Consider the following 18,426-nt stretch of genomic DNA (forward strand, 5'->3'; position numbering starts at 1 on the left):
CCCTGGCTTCCTTTGTTTTGTCTTTTGCATCACTCTCCATTGCGCTGACCTTCCTTTCTCCCTTCAGGATGCAGCTGCTTTTTGGCATAACCTTTCTGTCATTAACCATAAATATTTCCTGTTGTCCCTCTCTGATGTGTATCTGCTACAGGACTTGTCAGCAATGGTGGATCCTTACACATATTGGCAGTTTTCCATAATATGCCACAATATCAACCAGATTTCATATATTGTACAGTCATAGTCCCAATTCATCTCCCAGTGGAGAATTATGCAATTAAATATCTATGGGGAAAGTTTCTTCCCAATTAGAGCTGGGAAATTAGTGAGAGTAAATAAATATCCACAAATATTCTTTTAACTTGTAATTCATTTGTGATGTGACCACGTCCACACCAATTCTTACTTATTTATAAGGAACATTGGAGCGAGCATTGGCTCAGTTGAATGTGAGGTGAAGTCACACATTCATGCCACTACTGGGGTTACACAGGAGTTCTGGTGAGGGCGAAGGTGAACAAAAGATTTAAATGATAAATAAACTGGTGTGATCAATATCATGAGCAGCCTTGATGAGGAGATTGGGCCAAGAGGCTTCATGCTGCAGCTGCAGTCCCTCCAGCTGAGAAGGCCAGCCCTTTATACCATCAGCAAGCAGGGCAGGACAAGGCAAGCAGACCCAGTGATAGTGCTATGGAGTGCCACAGACACAGGAGTAGAAACAGCTGTAAAAGCTGCAGGTGGTAAGGTCTTTGCTGCTGAAGTTGACCAGTGGGTGGTACCAGTGAGAGTAACCACCACAGCTGGGCGGCTTCTCTCCATGAGTGGAGGCACACCCTGGGAAAGAGAAGGAGCTTGTAGAGGGCAAACAGCTCCTGAGGACCAGAAAGATGAAGCAAGATGGCTGGAGGAAAGCCACGGACTATATTCGGGTAGTCAGAATATAATGAATTCCTTTTAGCGTTAGGAAGAGGAACATTATTATTAATTATTATTATCTGTTACATGATGCATAGAGAGTAGAGCTAGTCAGAAAAAATGAGGTTTTCTGCAGAATTTCTAACTTTTTAGCAAAATAATAATTTAAAAAATTAATTGGAAACACCATCATGGTGCCTTATGGCAGTTATAATTCATCTGTCTCATGAGTCCATTCTCCTCAGGGTCCCTGGTTGGACTGCATTTCCCTTGATATACCATGGTCTCCCACACTAGATGAGGATAAGTTGTGCATCATGGGAATATCTGGTCATAGTGCATCATGGGAGATGTATTTCAGCTGGGAAGCCCAGCCCACAGTGGAGGATGCCACAGTTGAAGCATTGGAACTACAAGCACCATGAGGAACCACCACAGCATATCCAAATACAAACATTTTTGGTCAGAAACTGCAAGCTTTGATTTTCAAGTGTTTGGTTTTTCAACAATAAATAAAAACTTTACACAGAAAAAAAATTTTTTTTGGCAAAAACCCAATTTTCAGTCAAAAAATGTTTAGGTGGAATTTTTTTGACCAGCCCTAAAAGGAAGAGTCACATCACTCACAGAAGCATCACACACATATATTAGGCTAATCATCAATGCTCATGCTCAGCACCATCTGTGGAGGAGGTAAAGATTATCTAAAAACCACTTTTATGCCTCCTCTGATCCTGGGGACAGCTGAGGACTGATCCCCACCACATATCTCTGCAGAATTTAGAGCAGCCACAGGACTATCCCAACTTACCAAAGCTAGAATGGCCCCCTAGGGACTGTTCTGCTAGTCAGATATTTGTTCAGTGCACCTCAATGTGCCCCTGTCTCCTTTGGCCCCTGACATGCCCCCTCCTCACCTTCCAAAGCTGAGAGAATCCTCAGCTGCCCCTTAAAGTACTCTGCTCTGGTAATACAAATAAATACTAAATAATATATATATATATTTTTACTTTTCAAATATTTCACAGTGACCCTAGCAGGGCCCAGAATTTGTCCAATTTCACTGTTGTGAAATCTTTACATAAATAAGACCCAGAAATTCAGGCTAGAATTCAGCAGTGAACCTCAGGAGCAGAAACAGAAGCAGCATTCTCATCACATGGACAGAGCATTGCACAAGAAGCTAGGCACAAACATAATATGCAAGTGCTGATAATTACATGGAAATATGGAATCTTTCCTATCCCACCCTCATTTGAACCTTTTTTCACAAGAATGTAAAGCTGCTGATGAACACGATTCTTGTGTAATGAAATGTAACAAAAGACTCAGACTTTAGAAACAGAAACAAGAATCACTTTGATATGTTGATAGGCACTAGTGCTAGTCTGAATCCTACAAATGCCAGAGCCCAAATATGGAGTCTAGTAAATTTTTCCTCTTTCCTCCTTTCCACAGTCTATCATCCCTATTTATTAACTAATTGGATTCTAAGGGACTCCAGGAAAGAAGGCAACAAATTCTATATTCTCTGTGTGTACAAGTCAATCACTGGCAGGTTTTCCCCATTCACTACATTATGGGGCATGTACTTATTGGTGCTCAGAATCCTTTCTGGTTATTTTCCACCACTATCTCCATGAGTTTCACCTCTGCTACTAGTCTCATACTCCAGCTATGCGTATTACGTGTCAGCAGGCAGCGCTGTTCATTTTAAAAATGAATACAGATTCATAACTCACCATTGTTCTGTTTTGTATAATTGATTTTTGCACATACCTAAGCAAACTGGTGGGTCTGTCCATTGTCCGGAGTCACATCTAACACTTTGAGGTCCTTCCAATATATGTAAACTTTTGCATTTGTATTCTACTGTTGAATTTAGTACATATTCTTTTAATGGGAATGAAACAATGTCTCCATTATCAATTCTTGGTGGAGGCCCACACTTTCCACCAGCCTCTGAAATGAAGTATAGAAATAGAGAATAAAACTACTGGGCAGTATTTAGTTACTGTAACTGCTGTAATATGACAGTACAGCACTATCAATTCACTCTGATTTGTAGACCAGGAAAAATCAAAATGAAAAATAGCTATACTGATATTGGAACTGAAATCACAATATTAAGTCATACTGACATTCAAGTTGTAGTAGTATTGTATCAAACTGATGGCAAACTAGGATAACGAGATGCTCTAGCGCCTCATGAATTGGTTCTTGGTGAACCTTGAAGCAGGGAATGTATCCTGTTTTGAAATCCTCTGGCTTGCCAGTCACATCCACCATACTAATCCCACCATTCTGACTTAAAATTTGACACACAAAAGTGAAGGAGGCTTTGACAAAATTCATCTTGTGCCAAAGCTTCTTATGTGTGCCAGTGTTCCACTTCTTGTCACTCAGGTAGTCTCTGTCCTGTGCAGAGCCTCATTTCTCCATGAACATGTTAGCCACTGAAGTATTTCAGAGAGTGGTTGAGTGCATTGGACACCATGTTCTTCCTGTGGTGACTAAGTATTCAGATGAGAAGGAAAGAGAATCAAGAAAGATGAGCAATGGAGGGTAAAAACTACGTAAGAGGATACAAGTTAAGGAGAGAAATGGAGAAAATGGGTTAAAAAGTGTAACATAAAACATCAAATAAAAAAAAGGAAGAAATACTGACTAGATAAGAAAATGAGCAGTGAGAATTCAACAAAGAAATTAAACAAAAGAGAAAAATAAGAAAAGAAAAGATGCCAAGGAGAAAAACCATTAGTACCAATAAGAAGTGATGTCATCATGGATGGAGTTAATGCTTCGCTCTCTGGAAAAGCCCTTGGGCTCGATAGATTAATAATGGATTATAAATATATAGGAAAGAACAGCACCACTCGTCATTTGATAGTTACTCTCAGTAACTATCAAACGATATTTATTTGATTAGTAAAATAGCCCAGAGTGGCTAACGGGGCTGCAAAGGATTGTTTCTGCATGGAGAAGTCATCAGCTGAAAAAGGCAGTGTCTGGAGGGAATGTGTAGGGGCAGAGGTGACCTGCAGCGTGTAGCCCTAGCCAATTCTGAGCTGTGGAGTTGTTCAATCATCATCAGCCTCAGAACTAGGCTCAAAGCCACTTTTCCCCCTCCCATCCTCAGCTGTGCTTAGCTTATATTCGGCCTAGCTGAGGAACTGGCCCCGTGGCTTGAAGGCACTGGCCCACATTTGGAGCCATGTGTAGCCTTTCCTAACTAAGGAGTATTCTGGAAGCTATTGTGCCATAGGGAGACAACACCTCCTGCTCTCAATGATGCACCGGGGGTCTGTGCATGCCACACCACCCCTAAGGAAAGAGGGGACTGTGTTGCTAACTCTCATGATTTTGTCATGAGTTACATGGTATTTCATGCGGGTTTTTTTGTTTTTTTTTTAATTCCAGCTCCTGGGGTCATGATATGTGAAAATTTCAGTTGTCATTAAAAAATAAAAAGATGCTAAATCCCATGGTTGCAGAGGAGCGCTTGAAAACATGGCCCAGAGGGTTCAAAACACAGAAGACAAATATAAAGACCCCAGATTTATTATTTTTAAATATGTTATCATTGTTTAGTGAATCCAATGAGTTGAGCAGGCCTAATTCATAAATTACTGAATGCTTAAGGTTGCCAATACAAGGAGAGTGTTCTTCCTTTTGTTGCTGGCCAGATTCTCTAGCCAATGTGAGCCAAGGCTTCTCCCCTTTCTGTCCTCTTTCCAGAAAGAACTAAAGGGCAACAGGCTCTGTACTGAGAGCAGGGACTGCAATATATGATTTCCCCCTGTCCTCCCCCAAAAAATTAACAGAAATATCCTAGGTTTATTTTATAGTCAAAAGAACTGAAAAATTAAAATATTAGATTTGTGGAAAATGTGTGTGTTGAGAGAAAAGATCTTTCTGCTGAAAAAAATTAGTTGGAAATGTTTCTGTCTGCTCTAGTTATTAGTAAAGGAAGATTCATAAGCTCTTTGAGGCAGAGGTGGTCGCTTTATGCATATGGCTACAGTGCCTAGCACAATGGGTCCCTAATACTACTGTTTTGGGGCAGTTCTATGGCCTGTGTTATACAGTAGGTCACACTAGATTATCACATCGTATCCTTCTGGCCTGGACTCAAAGAATTTTCCTGTCCAAATAAGCAGCACTCCACAAAATAAGACTGGTTTTCTCTATCTGATGTCTTTCTAAGGCACTTATAATTGTTCCATGAACCAAACACCAAGGCTAAGAGGTTTGGATAGCTATGGTTTCCTAAAATCAAATGCAGTCTATAGTACTTTAAATGTTGGGACAATGTTTTATTTAAAGAAACTATTTTTTTTCCTGAGTTTAAAAATTAACTTACACTTTTAAAAAACCATTTAAATTTTGTTTATATTTTATCCATTTAACTTTTCATTTATTTTTTTATAAAAAAGTCATAATTACTTAAAATAGCTTATATTCATAGTATGATTTCGACTTTTTTTAATAGTTTGTTTATACACATTAAACCGTTCCAATCGTAATGATACAAGTGGCAGCTGAACAAGAACGTCTTACACCTTTTCAAGACTACATTGCTTCTGTCACAGAGAGATTATAATGAGGAGTCCTTGTGGCACCTTGGAGACTAACAAATTTATTTGGGTATAAGCTTTTGTGCATATAAGCCACTTCATGCCCACAAAAGCTTATGCCCAAATAAATTTGTTTGTCTCTAAGATACCACAAGGATTCCATGTTGTTTTTGCTGATACAGACTAACACGGCTACTGCTGTGAAACCAGAGAGATTATAGAATATATTCTATTTATTTAACTGCATTACCACGTCCAGCTTCAAATTACAATTTCATAGTATTTTTTTTCCTGCAAATAGAAGGTAAATAGCAACACCATAAGCACACTCACACTATTGCCACAACATTAAAAAGAATCATTTTAATGAGCAGAGAATGTTAAACTTCACACTAAGAGTTCGATAACTTTCTAGCTAATGGAAGAGGAACCATATAACTTTTTTCTGATCTTTTGTTTCTAAACAAAGCAATGAAATGTACAGCTTTTGGGTTTCCCAGAGGTTCTAGTTGGATGGGTGGGCTACCTGGCTCCCCAGCTATTTGGGCTGATAATAAGTTTGAACTTATTTTAAATTTTGCTGATTGAAGAATGCTGCATAACTAGTGGTTGCTAGGGTTCTTTCTCAATTAGTTATGTTTACAGTATTTTTATGCTGAAGTTTTCATAAACTGGTGAAAATATCATCTTCAGAATTTTCATACAGATAAAACTATGCCAGCTTCCTCAAAAGTGGTCTCATGTATCTGGGGTTTTGATATTGTTGGGATGGGTCACAGACATCGATCTCTGTGTTATGGAAAACACCAAATATTTTTAAAATTGCTAATTTGAGGGGGCTTTTCCAAGTTGATACTTATTAAAGATGACCTAATCCAAGCTGACTGCACCAAGTTCCATGTCTCCAAGGTAGGCCTCTCATTATGAGGGTGGAGGTACATCAAGGCTGAGTAAGCAACTTTCAAACTATAGGAACCAAGCATAAGGCTGAGCTTCCTTGCCTTTTCAATCAACAAGACAATCTAGAGGGGAGACAGACATTCTGGAATTGTTGCAACTGGGCCACCTCAGGGAGAGGAACTCACATCATCAACAAACAGGCTACACCTGTCTTTGGCCAGTCTTTCTGTAGCTGAAGGTCCACTAGTGAGAAGTGCTATGCCAGCAACACCTTCACTGCAGTTCGAGTTCCTACTCAGAGTCCAGAAGACTGAGAGCTGAAGAGTTTGCAAACTCTGTTATTTGAGAGATCTGATTTTTCCTTTTTCTATTTTTATTAGTTGTGAGTCATCCCAGCAGTTTAATGTTTTTTAATTTTAGGATGTGAAATTGTGGTTGTGTGCATGCTAAGGTAGAACACTACCCATGAGGTCTTCATGGGGTAAGCACCAGAAGGAAATTTCCCTAGGTTAACACAGCCCTAAATAATGTCTCATAGAACTTATTCATTAGAGAGTGTGTTCTGCATTCTGTGTTTAAAAGTCCTGAGAGATTTGATGTTGTCATTTATGATAACTTGTATGGTAATTTCTGATAAGGTGTCAAACTTCTCTTTATCAAGAGTGTTCTGTTCAAGTCTGAATTATAATATCTCAGCCGATGTGAGAGGAAAGTATTAACCACTACACTAGATAGAGGAAGCTTTGTAATTGGCTCTGGGATTGTGATTCAGACATTATCTTAATACCAAATTATCTCTTTAACCAGTGCAAAGTTATACATTTAATTGACTTTGGTAAAATTTCTTACTTAGGATTTACAACAAAATGGAAAGCCAACTCCTCAGACTCCTTCTTAGAATTTATGATTTTTTTTGCATTAATTTGATGGTTTGACTCATTTGATTATTTAATTTCAATCCAATATTGAGACATTTTACTTCTAGGTTTGGTTTAATGAAATAGCAACTTAGCTTATATGATAAGTTTTCTTGGTTTTATTTTAATTTAATAGTTTTAGTAACATTTATCAAATCAATAGTCACATTTTTTTCAGTAAGCAACATAGGTTCAGAAACTTTGAAGGGATAGGGTGGATATTGGCCAGTCAACCTAGAAGCCTGATGCGCTGTCCCTAAATAAGTCTCTTGGTCTCACAGTCTATACAATGCCCTAACCAGTAGAAGTATCCAGAAAGAAATAGGAGTGTGTTTTCTTCTTCCTTAAAACCATTATTAATATTGTTGGACCTTTGGAAGACTTGTGAGACCAAATGGTAATGAGTGGAGTTGAAAAAGCTGTCATCCCTGTGCAAAAGGGGGGGAATTATCTTTGGGATGGTAAAATGGGAATGTTTGTTAAAAATAAAAAAAAGGATAGGTTCAGTCGGAATGCTTTAAAACTTCCCCAGAAGATCTGAGATAGAATGGTGAACTGGAACAGCTTAAGAACTAATGCCAGGACACTCAGATAGGGAAGTTGAGAGCAGTATACGGCAACTGTTATGCTGGTAATTTAAAGGCTGAAAGCTACAGGCATTCTGAATCTGGATGCTAAAACCATTAAACCTCATGTGCTGAGACTGAACCTGGGAAGATTGTGTATGGGAAAACCAAATGTGAAACCTGAATTCTTTCATATTCTTTAGGCATGTTCTTTCCCAGTTTTGGGAAGGATTTAAAGATTATATTATAGAAAGAGAGCACTTGTGACTGTTTTATTAAACCTAGACCCATCAATTGAGAGGTTCCCATGACAGGTCCTATGCTCCTGTTTCAATGGGAGGCAAGAAATTGGACTCAGGGAGTTGTTCAAAAAATATTTTCTTAAGTAGAGTTCTCCCTCCCCACAAAGAAGTTTGGCTTAATGACTCACCTCCCACTCTGGGGCTTGGTTATGGCTCTCTCAAGGAATGTTTTGGGCTCAAGATGAACTCTCCAGAGACCTGATGTCTTAGGACTGTCTTGCCCAAAATGGGAGATCCCAGTGTTCTAACTCTTTCCGACACATGGGGTTTACCTGGGCCTGCATTTCCTCTGAAGGCTTGAGCCTGGAATATCATGGGAGACCTCTAGGAGACCTTTGACAAGTGGCAGGAGTGGGAAGGGGTCTGGGCAAAAATGCCCCTTAGCTCACTACCTGGTAGTAGCACTGTGCATGTTGTGTCTAATGCTGCCTTTCTGTATGAGATGGAGGCACTGCAATCTTCAATCTGCTGCACTGTCTCTCTGGTGTTGCTATTTTAAAGATGGGGACATGGGAGTGAGAACTACTTGCCACTGGAGCCGGCTTTTCAAATTCCACCAGCCCCTTTCTCCATCTTATGGTGGGGACAGAGGTGACTGCACCTGGGATGCTGAAATGCTTCCTGCATGCTGGAATCAGAGCTGAATTCTCCTTGCCTGGCTTCTATCTTTCATGCCTGGATAGGCATCAAAGTGACCCCCCCCCAGACTGGGGTGTGAGATGGAAACTCCATTCTGTTCATCAAGAACACAGAGCTTCCCAACGAGCTACTCAAAAAGGGGGGTGGGATGAAGCAGGAGACACAGAACTTCCTTTTTGCCTTTGGCTTCACTTTCCCACTGAAGACTGTAGGGACCTGTCATTGCAGCACTTCAGAAGAGGATGCAGTACTGAGGGGGAAAACTCCAGCAAACAGACTGAAAAACCATCATAATGGATCTGTGGCCCTTAGCATGATGAAGAATATATTTCTTTCTCTGGTGCATGTTTTGCAAGTCACCTAATATAAGGAGAAAGATACAGAGAAGTAAAAGCTTCTTAGTATGAATGCAGCTTTTGATTCCAACAGTATCTTCATTTTTAGGATATGTATAAATAATAAAATAAAATACCTCTGCATTCTGGTGGTTCTGACCATTTTTTCTTCTGACAGGTCACTGTCTGTGACCCAATGAGGCTCAGCCCTTGTTGACATCGATAGCGCACTCTCTCACCAGGCAAATACCTTTGGTTTCCATACCCTAGAATCTGAGCATTAGTAACTGCAGGTGGAGGTCCACACATCATATCTGAAAAAATATATGGACACATTTACAGTCACTGACACATTTCCAAGAAATACTTCAGTTGACCCAAAGCTTTAATGACATTTCATTAGTTATTTATCTTTTCTGTTCAGATCCTCCAGCCAAAGTACGCAACTTATCCTGTTTAGTTTATCAGAACCTTTTTAATTGAAGAGAATCAATAGACAAAACTTTTTAACTTCAGAGATTAATATAATTAATCTGAAATACCCTGGGTCTTTGGAAAATAGATCCTATCAAACGAAATAGATATATTTTTGATGCAATTACAAGTTTTGTTAAGTGATGATGTAACAGACAGACTTCTGTAAAACATTTGACTTGATACTACATGACACTGATTAAAAAACTAAAATACAAAATTAAACATGGCATACATTAAATTGATTAAAAACTGTCTAACTGATCTGTCTCAAAATGTCACTGTAACAAGGAATCATCATCAAACAAGTGTGTCCCTACTAGAATCCTGTAGGGATCAGTCCTTGGCCTTATGTTATTTAACATTTTTATCAATGACCAGTTTTATCTGTGCTTGAGTCAGCTGCAGCCCTAGTCAAAGAGAATATCAAAGAGAATATTGCTGACAGAAATGGGGTGGGATTTCAATGGACACCAGAACTTCCCCCCACATCCTTCAAAAAAAACAAGAGAGACTTCTGAATTCTTTTGCATTATTGAGGGGTTGAAAACATAAGAATGTAAGAAACAGCATACAAGTCTTTTTCCTAACTTCTCCAAATGGAAACCTCTTAAAGTCAGCTTGTTTGGCTGCAAATATTTGCCTCACCTTGATTTTACTCATTTCAAAGTTACTTCATTTTACTACACTTCATTTTTTATTTTTTTTTCCGTTCCTATTTTTAAGGCGACATCATTTGCAGATTCCTTCACTTACAGATGTCCATATAGACTATGACTGGAGTGAAAGAGATACTGATTTTAAAAATAATAATAATAATAATAATAAGGGGGTTAAGAGTAGGGCTGCAACACCCCTCTCTTTGAACTGTCCATTGAGCTGGCCCCATACAGTGCTGGTGGACTACTGAATGTTGTACCCATTTTAATGGTCAGATTCTGCCTAGCCCTAATACAGGTGCTCACTTGTGGCAAGGGTGCAAGGAGCCTTCCCCCACTTTTGAATAGCTTACATAGGGGCCAGGAACAATTTCAATCCCTATGCTCAGATGCATGTAAGGCCTGCTTTCTCTCTACTAGTGGTACATGGTTCTAAAAGGGGTTAGGAGGCAGGGCCACTGGTCCATCTTTCTACACAATAGCCAATAGAGCTGACAAGCTGTGGAGTGGGGAAAATGAGCTGCAACCAAGGAAGGTACTAGAGACATTCATTCAGACTCTGCTTGCCAAGGATGTTTCAGAAAAGATTCTGCAACATCCTCGCCTTATTTGACACCCATATACTGGGCAGGTACAATCTAGCATTAATTGTTTTAATAAAAATTAAAACCTCTACCTTCGCAAGTTGGAGGTTGTGACCATTCCTTATTTATACAGGTGACATCATTTGGTCCATGACTTTCAAAACCTTCATGACACTTATACTGCACTCTTTCAGCAGGCCAATACCTTCTGTCTCTATGGTCTAAGATCTCAGCATTGGCAACTGCAGGTGGATCTCCACATGTTGCATCTGAAAGGGGAGATTTATCAAAATGAAACACTTTTGTGGAGTATCTTATACTTTATGGCCCATAAAAGAAAACTCCAGGCACTCTCATAACAAAGGTAATGAAACAAATCTGTAAAAGTGAGATGAGAGCATTTATTCTGTATTCCTTATTTGGGCAAAAAAGTCACAGGCTTCAGCACTGGACTCTATATTGTGACAAATAAGTAAATTAAAATACATTAAAAACAACCTGCAAACTTTTTGATAGTTTTAAAAATGCATATAAGTTCTCTTTGTAGAAACTGGGATGAAAATTTGCTTTCCTATTCTGTCCTTTTCCATTTGACAAACAACAAATCCTCTTGCAGATCCTTCCATATTTGAAATTATCAGCATTTGTGTATCAGTCTCCCCAGCAAATGAAGCACAGCCATGGAACAGAGTTTGGCGTTAACTTTCTGCTCCCTCTGTTGCCTCTGCAGCAGCAGAGGACAAAACAGTCAAGTATCCTAAGGTATTTAAGTATTTTTCAAGTCTATCTGTATACCTATCTGACTCAACAAAAGGCATGTGGCACTGTGGTTAGCCAACCCCAGTGTATTCTGGGCTGCCTTCAGGTGCAACTTGTGGGAAATTGTCACTATGTATTGTGCAGCAATCACTGTATATTTAGGGATATTCATACACCTCTCAGGAAATTGTGGGTACTTGATCCCCAGATTTCCACAATTTCCTTTGTTCCATCCCATAATATATTGCTCTCAAGCTCCATTTTTGAATTCGCTGCTGCAGTCTCCTTAAAGTATCTATCTACTCCAGCTGTATTTCTGACTCATCTCAATACCTGAAGTGTCCTTTTCTCTGGCCTTGACAAATGTACTCTTGATCTGCTCATATCCATTCAGAATGCTGCTGCAAAGATCATTTTCCAGTCCCATCCCTTTGAACATGTCACCCAATCCCTCCACTGGCTCCCCGCTTCTATATTGCGCCAAACATCCCATCATCTCTCATTCACTATTAAGCTCTCGATGCTCCTCTCCAATCAGCCCATGATGCCAGGTTCCACTGCCCACATGTTCCCTTTTCAAACTAGCACCTTCATGCTTTATCCCATGCTGCCCCTCACAAATGAGAGGCGCTCCCCATAAACATTCACAAAGCAACCTAACTATCCACTTTCAAATCCCTCCTTTAAATTCTTCTTATCCACAATGCCTACAAAAAACCTTGACAATGTAGGCCATTGATGTGCTGATACCATAGTCTGTCATACTAGCCAATAGTGTCTTCTTGTCTCCCATCTATTGACTCTTTTATTGTACTTAGATTGTAAGCCCATTGATAGAGGGACTGCTTTTTGTTCTGCATTTGCACAGCATCTAACACATTGGGCCCTGCTCCATAACTAAGTATCCTAGGAACCAGGGCCGGCGATTCCATCTAGGTCGCCTAGGGTTCCAGGATTTGGGGAAGCGGCATTTGCCCATCCTCAGAGGCAATCTGGCAGCGAGGGGTCCTTCCGCGCTCCGGGTCCTCGGCGGCAATTCTGCAGCGGGTCCTTCACTCGCTCCAAGACCCATCTCTGAAGTGCCCTGAAGACCGGGAGAGCAGAAGGACCCCCCCCGCCACAGAATTGCCACCAACCGGGAGCACGGAAGGACGCCCGCCTAGGCAGGGCCAGCTCCAACCAGGAGCATGGGAGAGTGGCAGGCTGCTTCAGTGGAGAATCCACAGGCACGCCTGCGGCAGGTCCACTGGAGTCACGGGACCAGCGAGTGGCAGAGCACCCCCCGTGGCGTGCCACCGTGCTTGGGGCAGCGAAATGGCTAGAGCCAGCCCTGCACCTAGGGCGCCAAAAACCCTGGCGCCGCTCCTGCTAGGAACTATACTAATTCAAAAAAATAGTAATCATCATCCCCGGGTATCTGAGTGCCTATATTATAATAAATTCCTGACAATTAGATCAAACCACACATTGTACCTTGGCATTCCGGTAGCTGGGTCCATTGCCCTCTTTTACATGTTACCTCCTGTGGTCCAACAGCAATAAAACCTGGGTGGCACTGATAACGCACTGTTTCACCAGGTTCATAATTAGTCTTTATGCTACCTTCAGTATAAGCATGGGGGACATCTGGTGCCTCTCTGCATGGCATTTCTGAAAAAATAGTCACACAAATTGAAAATGAGTGAAACCCTCTCACAAATTACCTTCATTCAATAAAGCCTGTTTAACAATGTGCTCAGATACAAAGAGAGAGAAACTTTAAATAAAGGCTTCAAGCAGCACTCAGATATGCCCTGAGATTTGGATGGGTATGAAACTTACACAAAGTGCATTGTTAAATAAAATTGCTCAATACTTGGTTAATTAAATAAACAAATGCTAAATAGATTAGAATTGAGTTTTTGTGGATGTTTCATTTCTGCCTCAGTCTAATATTAGCATTTCTGGTTGCTTCTTGTCTCCTTGATTTCTCATGCAATGGCCTGTCCTGTGCTAGGCCTTGTCAACACACAGAAGTCATGTCATTGTAACTTCAATTGTATTTTAAACTGAGTTACTTTAACCCTGTGCAAACTCCTCTGTAGAGACTTATTTTGGTTAAAATATCTCACTTCAGTTTCACTTAAACCTGGTGTGACTAAACTGAATCTGGTTTAAACTGAAACTTTTTTTAGACACCATCACTGTAATATCTGAGTGACTGACAATGTTTAATGTGTTTACTCTCCTGACACACCTGTGAGGTATCTAAGTGCTATTATCCACACTTTACAGGTGAGAATTTGAGGCCAAGAGAGAAAAAAAAGTGATATGCTCAAAGTCACACAGGAAGTCTGTAGTGGAGCACGGAACTGAATGTGGGACATAAGCGAGTCCACAGACTGATACACCAGTTTAACTAAATTTGTTTAAAATCACAATTCAAGATAAACTTGGGCAACTACTGCATATACACAAGCCCTTATTAATGCTATAGAGATGAAAAGATAGAATTCATCATAATAGCATCAGACCATCTCACAAGCTTTAATTAATTTATCTCCACAGTGTCCTCTGAGGTAAATAAGTATTATCCCTTTGCAGAAGGTAAACTGAGGCCCTGGAGGATTAAGTGATTTGCCCAAGATCACAAGGAAATTTGTTTTAGAGTGAGGAATAGATGCCAGATATCTGAAGTCCCAGTCCAGTGCCTTAGCCACAGGACTAGACATCCCAGTGATATTCCTAGGACTGTGTGATTATTATAGACCATGACTGTGGGTCTGGCAGCTATTGCTGGAATTTGCACTCACTATTATGTGGACTGGCTTAATACATTTTTTTTGTAAAGTCCTGTTTGTAACACTTGTAAAAGTTGCATTGCATAGAGGGAAATGTTACTTCTGCACTGGTATTCCCCATCAGCATGCGACTATGTTTTTGAAAATTAAGTATCTCTGGAAATTGTCTATTTATTACATATAGGAGAATCCTGGAATCTGTTGTCAGCTTATGCCAGGACTGGTTAGAATGTGATCCTTAACCTGACTTATCTGTCACATGCAAGTTATGAGTGCTATAAATACTAAATGATAGGTTCTTTTTCCCCTGTGAATAAAGAGAAGGCTCCTTATTGTTCTGTATTGACAAGATATCAATGCACGTACCTTTTCCAGCTGGAAGTGCTAGATTCTGTGCTATACTGCATCTCACAAAACACCACACATTTTCTAAAAGTGTAAAGAAGCACCTTTCCTTGATAAAATGCAAGCCTTATTCATGAGCCATCTTAGTTCAAGGCATCTCTGTTTTTGCTGCTAAGATGCAGTACAGGCATAGCACTTTCTGCTTTGAGAAGTAATTGGGATGTTATAGTAACGCTGGATGTACTAAACTTTTGTGAGCACTTTAGGAATGTACATTGGACAATGACTGATGGAAATGACCCTACTAATTATCAGAAAGTTAGAAAAATCTGTCTTCTATTGTAGAATCATAGCAACGAAAAATGGAAAATACTCATCAGGTAACATATTCTCTTTCTCTCCACTAAAACAAGATTATTCAAAAATACATAATATTTTATAAAATACAAATATTTTCTGTTTCATTATATAAACTTGTTATTAAAGCTATAATAGAATTTTTTTTATGCATTGATTGCATTCAATTACAAATCTTCAGTCATTGTTTAGTATATTGTTAAGCAAAACAAAATTTACAGTGTTTTAGTTATTTTGACTCTGTGAACAAGTGAATTCCCAGATGATTGCTACCACCTGAACACTGGCTGATGTTTATTGTTTTCTATGGGCATAGCAGGATACCATGTATAGAGAAGAACTGACAGTGGAAGAAGCTGGCACCAGTGACTGTTGGGAAGTTGTCAAGAAACATCAGCCTGCTGAGACAGATGTTTCTATGGTTTTCATGGGCCCTGCAGGGCAGAGAGCTGGAAGAGGTCTCCTTTTCTCAAAGAAGTAAAAAGAGGGAGCAATAACTGGAACAGAAGATAAGTTCTACAAAGCAGTTTTTAAAAACCAAATAATTTCTTTTAAATAAATCCTTCAATCAAAAGTTTGTTTCACAGCAATCTAAACAAACATAAGAGTTTCTGTTCAACATAATTTAGCCTCCACTTAAAACTCACTGGACCAAATTCTTTGCTGAACCCATTGGAATTACACTGGCATAGAATTTAGCTCTTTGATTGCTCTACTGAAAAATGATTAATGGAAACGCAAAACAGCAGACACTATAATTACCAATACAGGCAGGCGATGAGGTCCATTTTTCCATATTACAAGTTATCTCTGATGGGCCTCTTAACATGAAGCCTACATTACAGCTGTACTTTAATGTCGCACCATTTGGATAAGTCACTGGTCCCAGTTTCTCCATTCTTAAGCTTCGATTTTCTAGACTTAAAATCTCACCATTTTCTATGGGATATGGTTGCAAACATGATTTTTCTTCTGTTTGGAAGAGAAAATTAATAAAATTTACACATCAAATGCACATGTAATCTAAAACTGAAAGAAAAAAAGGTTAAGCTGAATGAGTGTAAGTTCTAGTCATTGTTCTTAATGAAGGACTCCTTGTATGGGCTCAAATTAAGAAATGCTACAAACTTACCCTCTGGCCAGCCCCATAATAAACATTTGAAGCCATTACAGTGTAAATTAAGTACAGTACAGTCAAATGGAAACACAGGGATTGTCATGCTGAACAAGACCAATGGGTCCATCTGGTGCAGTATCTTCTCTCTGACTTTGGCTAGAACTAGATAATTCTGAAGAAGCCATAAAACTGCCATGAAGGAAAATTATGCGATAATATGCCCACTGAAAATTTTCCTTTTAACCCCAAGTTAATGAGGATAACAGTGATGAAGTGACTGAATTCCTGCTTCTCTGTATGCTCAAAAGAATTTCCAAATACCAAAGCTGGGTAATGCTGAAGAGTTTCATTAAAATGAGATTATTCCAGCTTGTTTCTAGATGAACATACACCCACACACTGAGGGGTGCATAAAGTCAAGGATTTTAAAGAAAGCTCAGTACTGGCTTAACTTTTCTTTCTTTGAAGTCAATGGGAATTTTACCATTAACTTCAATGGGAGCAGAGTTAGGCTCAGTGTGTATCAGCTCCAACAATAGGACAGTTGTTATTACTGAATGTGCTTTTTGTCTGATTCATCCAGTTTCAGGAAATCTGTATTAAAAACAAAAACAAATAAAACATCCTACTGACCAACACAGTATGGTGGTGACTGCCATTTTCCATCTTGACACATTATTTCTTTCATTCCATGAAGCCTGAAATTTTCCAGACACATAAAAGCTATTTTTTCACCAGTCTCATAGCTTCTTTTCTCTGTTATCTTGGAGGCTCCTGGTAGCTGAGGGGGAAGTGGGCATTTTCTTTTATTCTCTTCAACAAAAGATAGTTTCAGTCAGATCTCATGGCTCAAAATATGGTAAACGTGACAATTCATTTCAAATGAGAACAGGTATTAGATGAAAAACCGCGTACTACAGATCTTTAGTAACCATTCTCCTCTTTTAATTGCCATCATATTCATATGGTGATGAATCAAAAAGATCTGCTGGCTTATCAGGTCCCTGCCCAGAATTTCAAACATTCTATTTCAATTCTTCTCAAATTGTGGAAAATCTGGTATTTTGGATTTTTTTGTTCTGACTTGGGATGATTTTTTTTTTAAATGTGAAATTTTCCATGGAACAGAAATTCCAGTTCCCACGTAGCGCTAGTGCTTGGCTTGTTTCCTTGTATTTGAGGGGATACCCCAGAATGTGATCAAGCTAATTACAACCATATTGTGTGCATTCTTGCACCCTGAAATAATGAACAGGGATGGCTCCAGGCCCCAGCACGCCAAGCGCGTGCCTGGGGCGGCAAGCCAAAGGGGGTGCTCTGCCAGTCGCCACGAGGGCGGCAGGCAGGTAGTCTTCAACAGCTTGCCTGTGGAGGGTCCACTGGTCCCGCGGCTTTGGTGGACCTCCCCCAGGCATGCTGCCGAATCCGTGGGACCGGGGACTTCCCACAGGCAAGCAGCCGAAGGCAGCCTGCCTGTCATGCTTGGATGGTAAAATACCTAGCGCAGCCCCTGGTAACGAAATAGAACACCACATAGTTGAGGGTTAATTTGGAGACAGGTTTTCAGAGACAAGGTCAAAACTAGCTACAGTTTCTGCTTATCAGAATTGGAGAAGGGAACAGACAAGTAACAACTGAATGTGAAAACCTTGGTGGTTGAACAACATTGAATCTAGACTCCTCTGATATTAAAAGTTTCTTGAAAGCTGGAAAAGTGATGATCCTGTAGTGATCATTATGACCTACGTTTTTGTAAAAGTTAGTTATAAAACATTAGCTAATAGAGTGTACTTGGGAGCAGTCCTCTGAAGCCATCTTGAGAGAATTTTTCCTGATATTCTTTCTCCCCATTGGGTGAGCAACTGGCCACTGCGAACCTGCTGTTTGTCCAACATCTGACAAATTGGCAGCATTTCCTAGATTGTCCATTTTTCCAGATTTATGCATGGCTCGAAGTGATATTACAAACCCAGAATCCAAACACATCTAGCCCTCACTTGGTTTTCCAGAGTTTCTAGTCTTCCCCCCTCCTCCTTTTATTGAGAGGTTTTTGCATTTTTTTGAGGTTTCATTTGCACAGATATTTATGGCCTTAATCTCAGTCTCCATGTACCTCAAATGCAGTTCAACCCTAGTAACTTGAGGATAAAACCACTCATGAACTGAGTCCATCTTTTCTTCCACAGAGGACACAAAT

At 39.8% G+C, this 18,426-nt stretch overlaps 1 protein-coding gene across 1 annotated transcript in view; it reads right to left on the bottom strand.

The window, feature by feature from the left end:
• LOC115656768 (complement factor H-like) overlaps positions 1-18,426 on the bottom strand; it is a 151,230-nt gene that overhangs the window by 29,623 nt on the left and 103,181 nt on the right. The window contains exons 13-17 of the mRNA XM_030573916.1: positions 16,863-17,042; positions 15,875-16,084; positions 13,104-13,280; positions 10,964-11,140; positions 9,292-9,468 (exon numbers count right to left, since the gene is read on the bottom strand). Of these exons, the coding sequence (XP_030429776.1) occupies positions 9,292-9,468; positions 10,964-11,140; positions 13,104-13,280; positions 15,875-16,084; positions 16,863-17,042 (921 nt within the window). The remainder of the gene's footprint in view (positions 1-9,291; positions 9,469-10,963; positions 11,141-13,103; positions 13,281-15,874; positions 16,085-16,862; positions 17,043-18,426) is intronic.

Source organism: Gopherus evgoodei, chromosome 8, assembly GCF_007399415.2.
Source record: "Gopherus evgoodei ecotype Sinaloan lineage chromosome 8, rGopEvg1_v1.p, whole genome shotgun sequence".
In the NCBI taxonomy this organism is placed as follows: Eukaryota; Metazoa; Chordata; order Testudines; family Testudinidae; genus Gopherus; species Gopherus evgoodei.